Below are 13,949 nucleotides of genomic sequence, written 5' to 3' on the forward strand. Positions count from 1 at the left end.
TGAAGAAGTGTGCATGCACACGAAAGCTCATACCAAGAACTAACTTAGTTGGTCTTTAAGGTGCTACTGGAAGGAAATTTTTTTTTTGTTTTTACTATATATGTGTGTGTGAATATAGTGAATGTATATATAGTGAATGTGTGTGTACACACACACACACACACACACACACACACATATATATATATATATATATATATATATGAAAGAAAGGCCGGGTTCCAGGAAGAATCTGGCGTGGATAACCCGCCCCGGAAAACCAAATAAGCAAGCAAGCAGACACCCGACACCCGGGCGTTCAGCTCGCCGGCCTCCCCGGGTCGGAACCTTTGACTCCGAGGGAGTTCTGTTTCCGCCCGGGCCGCTTTCGGAAGCGCACGCGCTTCGGGCGCCCGTCGGCGGGGGCGAGAAGGGAGTGGACCCGCCGATGGCAGAGGCGAGCCGCAGTCGGCGGAGGCGTCGGGGGAGCTGGGGCTGCTCGGGAGCCGCCTTCTCTGGGCGCAGGGTGAGTCCTGACCGGGGAGAGGTTCCCCCCTTCCACCTTCCTCCCGCCCGGACTTCGCCTGCGCCCCGCCACCCCTGCAGGGTAGGACGCTGCTGCGGAGGCTGCCGCCCCGCGGAGGCAGGAGACTGGGGTGGGGCGGGCCGAGGGCCTCCCCTTTCTTCTGGGCTCGAAGTGGCCCGGCTTCCTCAATGCTCGCGGGAGGAGGCGGCGGCGGGCAAGCGGGGCTTCGGCGTCTCTCCACCTCCTCGGACGGTAGAAGGGGACAAGGCGGGGTAGGGCTTGCGTGACCGGTATGGAATTCATTCCCTTGGTTGTAATGTATATATTACTTTTATATATCCTACATTTTGACTTATCTATCTGGAGACCCAGTTTGACTACATATGTTACTTTTATATATCCTGTATTTTGATTTTTTGTGTCCGGAGAGCAGGGGCGGAACCAGACTCAATGACCTAGTTTGGCTATATATGTTACTTTTATATATCCTGTACAGTATTTTGACTTTTCTCTCTGGAGAGCAGGGGCAAAACCAGGCTCAATGGCCCAGTTTGGCTATATATGTTACTTTTATATAGCCTGTATTTTGATTTTTCTGTCCGGAGAGCAGGGGCGGAACCAGGCTCAATGGCCCAGTTTGGCTATATATGTTACTTTTATATATCCTATATTTTGATTTTTTCCACATATTTTCTATTAAATGTTATGTTTTTCATTTTAGAATATTCATTTAAACAACCTTAAAATATCAGTGACTTCCCCCCTTCTCTTTGTGTGGTACATTTGGCATAACATAATTCCCTGCATAATTCATATAAACCAAACCATTCAATATTCCATTATTACATCCATCAAAACTTATTTACACTGTTGAATTTATCTTAATACTGCCCACATTTTCAATGTACACAGTTTCCCCCCATATATTCAATTAACATTTTCCAGTCTTTTTTAAACGTATGTTGTTCTTGTTCTCTTATTCTATATGTTAGGTCCGCAAGCTGCGCATATTCCATCAGTTTAAGTTGCTATTCTTTTTTAGTTGGGACTTTGCTCATTTTCCATTTTTGGGCTAACAAAACATAGTGGCATACATAAATAACCTTTTTTGACACCTGGGAATTTCCGTCAGAATTATCCCCAACAGAAAGGACTCTGGATTTTTTGGGAACTTTTAAACATTTTTTTCAATTCATTATAAATTATTTCCCAATACTCTCTTACCCTTTTACAGACCCACCACATATGACAGAACATACCCTCAGTCTCATTGCACCTCCAGCACTTATCTGATTCAGTCTTATACATCTTAGCAAGCCCACCCGGAGTTACATACCATCTGTGAATCATTTTCAGGTAGTTCTCCTCCAAGGAATAACAAACTGTAAACTTCAGATCGCTCTTCCAAAGCTTTTCCCAGAGATTAAATCTATATTATGTCCTTTATCTATTGCCCAGTGTGTCATAGAGGCTTTGAGAAGCTCGTCTTTTGTTTCCCAATGTAGTAACAGATTGTATATTTAGATTTTTCTGTCTGGAGAGCAGGGACAGAACCATATTCAAAGACCCAGTTTGACGCACACACACACACACACACACACACACACATTTGCCTCCCCCACCTCAATGGTGCCCCGCTGGAGGCTTCATTCGGGGCAAAAAAACCCTGGCTAACACACACACACACACACAGAGGCAGCTATAGGTCTGCTGGGGAGATCACTCCACACAGGGGTTTGACTTAACTCCCCACCCTCCACCGACTCGCACCCTATTGTCTCTTGAGGCAGGTAGACACCAAAAACAATTACATTTATATGCCACCTATCTCCCCCTGTGAGGTAGGTTAGGCCGAGAGACGTAAGTACTGGCCTATGGTCTCCATTAGTGAGCTCCATTACAGGGATTCGAACCCAGGTCATAGTCTGAATCTGCAACCACACAGGCATAATTATTGTTATTGCTATTATTAGCACCCAGCATTAACATCGGAGTTCAATATTGAAAGCTGTTTAAAACAGCTTTAGAATAGCAAAAAAGAAGAAGAAGTCTATTATAGTACATTGTGTTTATCCAGTTTTTGGTTTGCTTTTGTATTTATTACAGGGGTTAACGAAACAGGAATGTTGAATGTTGAACAGGCAAACTATTCTAGCTTCCATATTGCCATAAGGGTGTAAAATGTCTTTTTTGTTAGTCACCTTTAATAAAATATATGGTTTGAATGTTTAACCAGTTCCGGATCAAACTTGTTTGAAGTACTGGTTGATGCTTTCATTACTTATCTGTCTAGTACATATTCTGTTTGTTATTTTGTAAACCGCTTGGATATGTAAAAATATTAGATAAATAATATTAGATAAATTAATTAATCTCAGTAAGTTCTACAATCATGCATTTTAAAATAACTTAAAATAAGTTTAAAAACAATACAAAAACAACTAAAGAGAGGTCATTAAAAAGTGTTGCTTTAAAACTTATTGCTGAAAGCCCTGCTATGAATTATTGTGGGCTTCTGACATTTTAGAGACCTCAGAATGCTTCAAATGCCCATCACATATTGTTTTATTTCAGTCCGCTCCTGATTAATCCACGTGCTTTAATTCAGTGCTCATTTTAAAGGCAAGTTTCATCAGCCTTATGTCCTCCGAATGTTTTTGGCTACACCACGCTGGCGAAGGGAAGGGAGGCTTTGTTCCTTGGTTTCAATTTGGGTGTTTTTGGCTATATTTATGTTCTGTTGTGGCGTGTCCTATGTGGTTTTGTCAGGGACCAGTGTGCCCTGTGCTATTGCAGAACGTTTGCCTTCTCTGGATCACTTGGAGCACAGTGGAAAATGTGGATTTAAAAAAAATAATGGCTGGAAGGTGGTTTAAGCAACGGCTGTTGTGAAAAATCTTTTAATCAGTAAACTAAATCAAACCTGAAACCTTCAAAAGTGTCAGGCTCTCCTTCATTGGAGGTTTTTAAACAGAGGTTAGGTGGCCCCTGAGTTGCAGGGGATTGGAGTCAATGCCCCTTTGGGGTCTTTCCAACTTTACAGCCCTATGATTCTGTAATTCAATGTCCTTGCCAGGGTATGGGGTGGGGTGCACCTGTTGAAATTTTATTAGATAAACCTGCAACCCTCCAGGTATTTTGGGCTACAACTCCCACCAGTCCCATTTTGTGTTGTGAACCGCTCTGTGGTCTTCGGATGAAGGGCGGCGTACAGATTTAATAAATAACAATAATCCCAGCCGGTAACCAAAAGCATCCGAAGGGCATCAGATGGCCGAACTAAGTCATAGGAGTCCCATAAAAGGAATATAAAGACCTGATTCAGCATTGTGAGTCAGCCTGTCGCTAGATCATTCTGCAAAATCTCAAGCCAGAGCTCTTTCCCCAACTTAGCTACATTTTTTTAGACGGGAAATGTTGGGGATGGGGAGAGAGCCCCGAGGGCCAGAGGGGAGTGGACAAATTAGTTCCCTGGGTCCTGAGGCCTCCCCACCCTTGTGTTACACAGTTCTATAGAGGTGCCCATTTCTCTCTGTCAAGGAAATAACTCCCTTAAAGAGGAGGAGAAGGCTATTGTGAAAGGGGTAAGGTGTAGGTTTTCCTTAGATTTGATGGACCACCACACAAATTTCTCTTCTTCCTTTCCCCTTTTCAGGTTCACTTCTGACACCTGGCGTTGCATCAGCCTGTTTGAACAATGGAGGCGGAAGATGAGATGGAAAAGATCAATATTGTCAGCGAAAACAACCAGGAAGATCAAGGGGCGGCGCTGCTGGGCACCCCGAAGAGCCTGCCCAGCACCTGGCAGCACAAGTGCGCCTCTTATGTCCTGGCCCTCCGCCCCTGGAGCTTCAGCGCTTCCCTCACCCCGGTGGCCCTAGGCAGCGCTCTCGCCTACCGCTCCCTGGGGACTTTGGACCCTGGGCTCCTGGTCGGCAGCGCAGTGACCGTCTTGGCCGTCCACGGGGCCGGGAACCTCGTGAACACCTACTACGACTTCTCCAAGGGGATTGATCACAAGAAGAGCGACGACCGGACCCTGGTGGACCGGATATTGGAGCCCCAGGACGTGGTCAGATTCGGGGTCTTCTTGTACACCCTGGGCTGCATATCTGCGGCCTGCCTCTATTGCCTCTCTACCCTCAAGCTGGAGCATCTAGCCCTGATCTACTTCGGAGGGCTCTCTAGCTCCTTTCTCTATACTGGAGGTAAGGAATCCTCACCAACACACACAGATCTTTTCTTGTTGCAGAGCATCTTTCCCTGACCTGCGGCCCTCCAGGTGTGTGGGGCTCCCAGATCCCTGGGATGCGAGAGTCCAAAGCTTTTGAAGGGCACCAAACTTAAGGTGTAGGCTGTTTAAGAAGAGCTGGGCAATATCTGGTTTTCAACATTGTTATATATCACAAGCTAAGCATGGTGATAGACTGATATATCACAATGTCTGAAATAAGGATGGAGCATTGGCTAGCTTCATGGTTTTTCCTGCATCGTGATTTTTGCTGGCATCTGCTTCTTTGATTCGCTGCCCCATGCATGAGGCAGGGGAGAGCTAAGCCAGCAGAGTTAACAGTGGCTGCAGGAATCGAGAGAAGCATTGGCTGACTTCACAGTTTTCCCCACATTGTGATTTTTGCACAGCACCCACACCCACAATTTGTGATATATTGCCAGGTAAAAAGTTATGAAACCAATTTCACAATATGGACTTCAAACCGGTTTTGGACAATATATCAATATATCGTCCAGTCCTAGCCAGGTTCAGTAGCTGAGGCGACAGGGGTTCTGTGCCAGAATTCTGTGATTTAGGTTTAGGGTTGGGCGATAACTAGTTTTCAACATTGCGCTATAACACCAGCTAAACATGGCGAGATACCAATATATCACTGTGACTGAAATAAGCATGGAGTTACGCAGAGGCATCGGCTTCACAGTTTTTCCTGCATTGTGATTTTTGCCGTGTTGATCATCTATGTTGCCTTCTGCCAAAAAATTATCAATATCGGGCATTTTGCAAACATATGTTTTAGAGAAGCATTATCCCTGTTACATCCCCAGAAGCTAGATGTCTTAGATAATCCTTTCATAAATGAGTTCAGTGGAGTCTTAATTTGAGGTCCAGAGACACCCTTGTTATAGAACTTAACACAATTGCTTGGTTGTGATTGAGTTCTCCAATTCTTTTTTCCATTCCTCCTTTCATAACCGCGTATCGAAACTGGTTTGCTGCTAAGGAACATTTATATATGGTAATTGTGGGGTGGTGTTTTTGTTTGTTTGTATGTTTGTTACATAGGAGTTAATCGACTCTTTTAATATCTGGGGTCTCTGAGCCGCAGAAGGTCTTTTGTAGGCTTAAGACTTCCACCCTCCTGGTCTTCAGTTCATGGGTGATAAGGCTGTCGGTGCCCACTAGCCACAACGGCTATGCTCTGCTTTCACTATTGAAGGCCGCAGGCCTGCGAGCAACAGTTTCTAGGAATCAGTAGCAGGGTCAGCACTGTTGTACATGGGTCTTGCTTGTGGCATTCCCATGAGAGAGCACCTGGTTGGCCATCAGGTGGCTTTCGCCCTGATCCTGTCGGGCTCTCACCATGATATTATTTTTTATTCCATTTATATCCCTCCCCCCCCCCAAGGAGCTCAAGGTGGTGCACGTGGTTCTTCTCATTTAATCCCCACAACCACTCTGTGAGTTCGGCTATGTTGAGAGAGGCAGTGCCTGGCCTGTGCTCACCCAAAGAGCTTAATGGCATGGGGAGGGGAGAAGGGATGGGATTCGAACCCTGGTCCTGGCCTGCCGCTCTAACCGCTACCCCTTCGCTGCCTCCTCTGTCATTCTGTTCTGTCGTGACTGCAGGCATTGGCTTCAAGTACGTGGCACTGGGCGACGTGGTGATCCTCATCACCTTTGGGCCGCTGGCCGTGATGTTCGCCTACGCCGTGCAGGTGGGCTACCTGTCGGTCTCGCCCTTGCTCTACGCCGTCCCTCTGGCCCTGAGCACCGAGGCCATCCTGCACAGCAACAACACCCGGGACATGGAGTCGGACCGGCAGGCCGGCATCGTCACCCTGGCCATCCTCATTGGGCCGACGTTCTCCTACTTCCTGTACAACGCCCTCCTCTTCCTTCCCTACCTGGTCTTCTGCGTCCTGGCTACCCGCTACACCATCACGATGGCCCTCCCGCTCCTCACAATCCCCATGGCCTTCTCCCTGGAGAGGCAGTTCCGCAGCCAGAGCTTCGCCAAGCTCCCCCAAAGGACAGCCAAGCTCAACCTCTTGCTGGGACTCTTCTACGTCTTCGCCATCCTCTCGGCGCCCCCGGGGGCCCTTCCAAAGCTCTAGTGTGTGGGGGGGTGAGTTCTAGGGAGGTGACTGTGGCTGGAAACTCTGGGTTCTCCCTTGAGAACTGGGTGCAGTGGAGGTCAAGGCGAGAGGGGCCGCTGCCCCACCAACTCCGGCTTGCATCCAGTCCAGGGTAGTGGTCCTGGCTATCGGCTTCCTCCTCCTCCTTAGTCTCAGTATTGCCATTATAGAACTCAGTATGGAGGAAGAGGAGGAGGATGGGGGCAAAGCTGGGATTGGCTGGTTCTACCTGTCGTTCTCTCTGGCCCCACCTTCTTGGGGCCTCTCTGCCTTCTGCCACACCTATATTTGGTGGGCACCAGCCTCCGCTGCCTGGGCAGTGCTTGTGGGGTTATTTTTCTCGGAGAACAAGAACTAGAGGTCTCAATTAGGCTTTTTAATTTTTTTGTCTTAACGGTTTAGGTGGCCAGGCCGTGACCTGGAGTTGCAGCAGTCCTGCTCATGGGGTCCCTCTGTAAAGATGCTGCAAAAGTGTTTTCTTTTAAGTGGGGGGTGGGGGTGGAAAGCGATATTAAAGCTTAACTCCCAATGTTTCATTTGTTCTCCCACCACTCCCCAAAAGTTGGAAAATAAATGTTTAAAGAAACTGTCCAGCTTTCTAGGGAAGGATGTGCCATACTTTGCAGAGCTAGTTGAAATTGAAAGTAAGCTGAGCAAGGAATTCAGGGAACCCTGAAGGATAGGCAGCCTTTGCCAAGCAGGTGCCCAAATGTCACTGAACTGCAACTCCCATCAGCCCCAGCCAGTGTGGTCCAATTGATGATAGGAGTTGTGGTCCATCAGCATCAGGTCATCAACAGGTTGCCCATTGCTGCATTAAAAGAACGCTGAGTTATGACGGAGGTATCTAGGCATGGTAGAGACACGTCAGGAGGTAGTTAGAGGGTAGTAAGGGCAAGTGACCATCCAAAAACTATTGGACTCCCAACTCTTTATCAGCCCAGCAAGTTGGAATTAGGGATGGGGGTATCTGGTTCTCTCTCTCTCTCTCTCTCTCTCTCTCTCTCTCTCTCTCTCTCACACACACACACACACACACACACACACACATATAATTTTCAACAAAAATAAAAACAAAACACGCACAATAACAAATACAATAACAAATACAAAGAAAAATATACACAAAAACAATATCAACTTCATAAAATGGGATTCTCCAAATCCTGGGACTTCCCACTCCCCCCACCAGTGGTTCCTTAAATTTTATTTTCAGCTGCATATCATTTTTACTCCAAATTATTTTTGGCGATACCTGGTTTTCAGTGTCATATCACCAGCTAAACATTGCGATATTACTGATATATCACAATGTCTGAAATAAGGATGGAGCTATGTAAAGGCATTGGCTGACTTCACAGTTTTCCCCACACTGATTTTTACATAGCACACACGCATCATAATTCGCGATATATTGCCAGGTCAAAATTTATGGAACGGATCGCACGATATGGACTTCAAACTGGTTTTGGATGATATATATCGCCCAGTCCTAGTTGGAATTCAGTAACAGTTTGGATTCAGAATTGTTTGGGGAAGGCCAATTAAGCATATAATGGCATAGAAAACCAATGTTTAAATGCACAGCCTGAACCAAGAAAGAAGTGTCTTCCCCATCCTCTTAGCATCCCTGTAGGTGGAGCTCCACCAGACCTCTCATCGGAAGGACTTCCAGACGCCATGACACAGAAATCCTTAGTTCATTTTCTCTCTTCTCCAGAGAAATGGGTGCCAAGACGGATCTACCCTTTGGATATTGATGATGATTATTAAATCCTCCATATGGTTTTATAATAGGCATCCTCCTTATTTAACAGGTACCCCACTTTAACCACTGTTTCCTGGCAAGAGTTTGTTCTTGAAAAATAAAGCAAAACTTTTATCTTAGACTGGGTGCCCTGTGGCCTAAGAAAAACGTTGTTTGCCAGAAAGCTTGAAAGGTGAGCAGAAAGGGCAAATCTGGTCGCTTTGCCATGTATCCAGGTGATGAGGCTTGAAACGGCAACCGGTTTTGTATTGAGGGTGGATCACAAACTGTCGTAAAAAAGAGAACCAGGGTCCCTTTTTCTCACGTGCTCTCTGGTGGAGAAACTGCCCCTTAAAAACGAGGCTGCAAAAATTTCTGGAGTGTTATGCTTCCTAATGGTGCTTGTTAGAGCTTCAGTTTAACAGCGGCTAAGTTCTCCACCCCCCTCCTTTTTACAGCACTCCCTAAAGGGAACCCTGCAACCCCTTCCAGAAGTTTTTTGACTACATCTCCCATAAGCCCCAGCCAGATCAGGGATGATGGGAGCAACATCTGGAGGACCACCCATTTCCCATCCCTGGACTAAAGGCCCCTGGGAGCTGGGAACACCAAAGAAAACTCCCTGTTGTGCCTCTGTATGAGTGGCTGCTCGGTTTGTTTGTTTTTTAATTCCTGATTAAAGCAGGGATGGCTCACCTGTAGTCCATCCAGACTTGTTGGGACTCCCAATTCCCATCAGCCCCAATAGTCACGGATAGCGGGACTTGTAGTCCCACCAGATCTGGAGAGCTGCAAATCTCCCATCCCCTGCCTGGAAGGAGGTGGCTGAAAGGAAAAAGCTGCATGTGGATTGTTCATGCCTGCAGACCCCCAAAATAGGTTAGCTGACAAGGGATGGTGTGGGGCCGCTGGCAGCCCGAAATGACAAATTTGCATTATTAGGAAATTTTGGGAGCGGTTAGTAGGTGATCTTCCATGTATGTTTGGAAAGCCGCTGGTGTCTCTGCCTACTGACAGCTTTTCCCTGGTAATGTGTTCACCTTAACAGCTAGCAGAAGCAGATTGTGGGTGGTGTTTTGCAATGCTATTTTTCTAGAAAAAGAGGTGCCAGAACTCACCATGAACACCTCCCTCATTCTCTTATAGTGGCAGTGGCACCCACCTGAGAGGTGCTAGAATTGAGTTCCAGCTGGAAAAAAAAGTCCTGTTTAGGGTGGTTTGTTGCAGAACCATGCTATGGCCCGATATGTCGAGGGCTTTCTCCTTCCATCTCTCCTCCTGCTGAAGGTTGTCCTTCCCTTCCTTTCCCTGCTCCTTGCTTACATTGCCCTATTTCATCAGTGATCACTTTCAGCTCCCGCCTTGGGTTCCCATCCCACAGATTCAGGGTTGGGCAAGCTGAGTCAAGTCTTCCTCCTACTGGGTCCCGCTGGCTCGCTCTTGTTCCAGAGCAGGAGGGCAGGTATGTGACAAATTGAGCCTGCCTCACCCTTGGCAAGAGGGATGGTGACTCCACGCAGGGAAGCTGTTAGCTGCCTGGAAGCCTCTGCGGTTCGGTTGTCGTAACCAGAAGGGAGCTCCAACCAGGCCTGCTGGTTTTGCAGCAAACCAGCTCAGGTAACCCCGCTGTAATGAGTGCCATAATGGCTGGGGTTTCCACACTCCCTGTGTCAACACAAATTACGTGTATGAAGCAGAGGAGTTGTTTACGCCTCTGCTTTATGGGCCGACCGCACGGGATATTTTCTTCCTGGGCGTTTTCTACAGCTCTTCCAGTGCCGAGCTCATATTGGGGCACATTGAATTTTTCAGCTTTCGAATTCCACATTTGTGCTAAAATGTCGTAGCATGACTTGGGGATTCAAAAGGTATTTTGGTTAAGTCAGTGTAATTTAGTTTTGCTTGGTAAACAAAGCGTGGGGGAAAACTGCATAGAAATAATGGCAAATGATTGCTAAGTGCTTGCAGTAGAACCCGTCTCAGTTGCTCAAAGGCACTTCCAGCCACGGAGCCTCTGGTGACAGAAACAACCCCAGACTGCAAACCTCCTCCTCCAGGGGCAGTGCAACCCCATCCATGGTGTGCAGCTGATCAATTTCTCCGACACCTTGAGTGCCTCCAGGATTCAAGTTCAGCTTGTTTTCCCTCGTCCATTTCACCACTGCATTCAGGCAGTGGATTAGGGACTGCAAAGCCTCTCCTGATTTCAGATCCTATGGAGAAATAGAGCCGAGTGTCATCAGCATACTGTTGACATCTTGCCCTGAAACTGCCAATGGCCACTCCCAGATGCTTCGTGTAGATATTAAGTAGCACTGGGAATAAGGCTGTCCACTGCAGCACCCCATAATGTAAAGGGAAAGGACCCCTGGATGGTTAAAGGTAAAGTTAAAGGGACCCCTGACCATTAGGTCCAGTCGTGACTGACTCTGGGGTTGTGGTGCTCATCTCGCTTTATTGGCCGAGGGAGCCAGTGTACAGCTTCCAGGTAGTGGCCAGCATGACTAAGCCGCTTCTGGCGAACCAGAGCAGCGCACGGAAATGCCGTTTACCTTCCCACCGGAGCGGTACCTATTTATCTACTTGCACTTTGATGTGCTTTCAAACTGCTAGGTTGGCAGGAGCAGGGACCGAGGTACGGGAGCTCACCCTGTCGCAGGGATTTGAACCGCCGACCTTCTGATCGGCAAGTCCTATGCTCTGTGGTTTAACCCACAGCGCCACCCACGTCCCCCTGGATCGTTACGCTCAGACAAAGGCAACTATGCGGTTGCGGCACTCTTCAGGCAGAGGCAGCCAGCGTTTGTCCGCAGCCAGCTTTCTGGGTCATGTGGCCAGCAGGACTAAACTGCTTCTGGCACAACAGGACACCGTGACGGGGTCCTTTACCTTACCATATGCAACATCCTCTGAGGAGCACGTAGACTTGCTAAGAGCTGATGCCCAGGGAGTTCACTCCTCTTCGGCCCAGGTGCGTGAGAGTTTCCTACGCATGGAACTCTTGCATGCGCCCAAACCCTGCCCATCAAACCCTCCTCCCACCAGCTGGTGCAGGGTGAGTTCAATCCTGTTAGGTTCTGGGCGTTCAATCCTGCTTGGTTTTCTCACACCCTCAAATGCCACACCACCAGTGTTTAGTTGCGTAGTGTTTAGTTTCCAAGAGATGGCGTTCCAAAGCACGCAAGCCTTGCCCCTTGATGAGGGATTCAATTTGCTATCCTTCCTAGTGGAAGTTGAATACTAGTACAGTGGTACCTTGGGTTAAGAACTTAATTCGTTCTGGTGGTCTGTTCTTAACCTGAAACTGTTCTTAACCTGAAGCACCTCTTTAGCTAATGGGGCCTCCCACTGCAGCCGCGTCGCCGGAGCACGATTTCTGTTCTCATCCTGAAGCAAAGTTCTTAACCCGAGGTATTATTTCTGGGTTAGCGGAGTCTGTAACCTGAAGCGTATGTAACCCGAGGTACCATTGTAACATCATCAAGAGTGTTGACCCATTGGAATTAATGGACCCAAGTTTGTAAGAACATAAGAAGAGCCCTGCTTCCACAGTGGCCAGCCAGATGCCTGTGGAAAACACAGAAACAGGATCTGAGCACAAGAACACTCTTCCCCTCCTGCCGTTTCCTGGAAATGGTATTCAGAAGCATCGCTGCCATCAACAGCCCTCTCCTCCCCAATCCTTTTAAAGCCATCTAGGTTGGCGGCCATCCCTGCCTCCTGGGGGATCAAGTTTCAAACTTTCACTATGTACTGCATGAAGAAATAGTTCATTTTTATCTGTCCTGAGTCATCCAATGTTCAGCTAATGTTATGTGAAAGAGGGAACGCCACTTGCACAACTTTTAGGAAACCCTCGCTATATAAATGTTGCCGGCTATTAAATCAGATTAAGGCAGGCTTAGAGGCTGTTCTGACAGCACAAGTAGGAGGACTATTAAAGGTGACTCTTGGGCTGAACCAGGTGAGTGAGGCATCTGTGCATTTGGAAGTGTCAGGGTGAGAAAGCCAGTGAGGTACCTTTCACTCTTTCGTAACATCAGAACCCATAGGCATCCAGCGAGCCTGGATTCAGGATACACAAAAGGAAGGACTTCTTTACACAGAGAGCATGGCTTCTAACTGGGATGGTTATAAGAAGGGAGTAGAGAATGCACTTGGAGGCAGCAATGCTTCTGAATACCAGTTGCTTAAGAAACTGCTCTTGTGCTCGGGCACTTTTGCCCTCCCCCCCATGTAATTTTTTGAGCCCCCTCTCCCGGGTCCCTTCAGTGTTCAAAGAGTGTGCATTTCCTCCCCCCTGACTCCTTGTGATGCCGTGTGTGCAACTTCAGGATGTTGTGTCAGGTTGTGTCAGGTCCATCAACTAGAGAATATGGTGCCTCTGATAGCACTTGGACCAATGAAGTCATAGAACTGTAGAGTTGGAAGGGACTCCAAGGGTCATGCTGGCTAGTAATGATGGGACTTGTAGTCCAACAACATCTGGGGACCCACAGGTTAAGAAACACTGCATTATATGAAGAAGTGATGAGGAAAGCCTGACTACTCACCTTCTTTGGCGATCCCTCATAGCCAAATAAGATTGTCTTCCACAAACACGGTTTTAACAGTGAGTCCATAAGTGAGCGTGGAGTCCAATTCTGGATCCACACGTCCTTCCACAGAAGAAGAGGAGTTTGGATTTGATATCCTGCTTTATCACTACCCTAAGGAGTCTCAAAGCGGCTAACAATCTCCTTCCCCTTCCTCCCCCACAACAAACACCCTGTGAGGTGAGTGGGGCTGAGAGACTTCAGAGAAGTGTGACTGGCCCAAGGTCACCCAGCAGCTGCATGTGGAGGAGCGGAGATGCGAACCCAGTTCACCAGATTACGAGTCTACCGCTCTTAACCACTACACCACACTGGCTCTCACACAGTGGGGACATAGGTTTCCAGGCAGGAGTTGATCACGGTGAGGGTTTGCCAAGCGTGCCTTCCTCTTAGCACGTTTCTGCCTTTCATCCTGAGTTTGAGCGTCTTCAAAGCCCATGACATCTTTGGTCAAGGCTGTTCTCCAACTGGAGCACTCGCAGGCCAGTGTTTCCCAGTTGTCAGTGTTTATCCTACACTTTTAAAGAGTTGCCTGGAGAGAGTCTTTAAACCTCTCTTGTTGACCACCAGTATTACGCTTTCCGTTTTTCAGTTGGGAATAGAGTAGTTGCTTTGGAAGACGATCATCAGGCATCCGCACAACATGACCAGTCCAACGAAGTTGATGTTGAAGAATCATCGCTTTGACACTGGCAATCTTTGCTTCTTCCAGTAAACGGGCATTAGTTTGCCT

General features: G+C 47.6%; 1 protein-coding gene across 4 annotated transcripts; it reads left to right on the top strand.

Annotated features, from left to right (window-relative positions):
- The first annotated feature begins 357 nt into the window (after positions 1-357).
- On the top strand, positions 358-7,463 carry UBIAD1 (UbiA prenyltransferase domain containing 1). Of its 4 annotated transcripts, none has more exons than XM_053400956.1 (3): positions 358-795; positions 4,161-4,713; positions 6,366-7,463. In XM_053400956.1, the coding sequence occupies exons 2-3, from the start codon at positions 4,203-4,205 to the stop codon at positions 6,851-6,853; spliced, it is 999 nt and encodes a 332-aa protein (XP_053256931.1). In that variant the 5' UTR covers positions 358-795; positions 4,161-4,202; the 3' UTR covers positions 6,854-7,463. The 4 variants fall into 4 exon arrangements, with proteins under 4 accessions (XP_053256931.1, XP_053256933.1, XP_053256934.1 ...); XM_053400958.1 differs by having other exon boundaries at positions 358-777; XM_053400959.1 differs by having other exon boundaries at positions 358-586.
- Positions 7,464-13,949: the final 6,486 nt, after the last annotated feature.

Source organism: Podarcis raffonei, chromosome 8, assembly GCF_027172205.1.
Source record: "Podarcis raffonei isolate rPodRaf1 chromosome 8, rPodRaf1.pri, whole genome shotgun sequence".
NCBI lineage: Eukaryota > Metazoa > Chordata > Lepidosauria > Squamata > Lacertidae > Podarcis > Podarcis raffonei.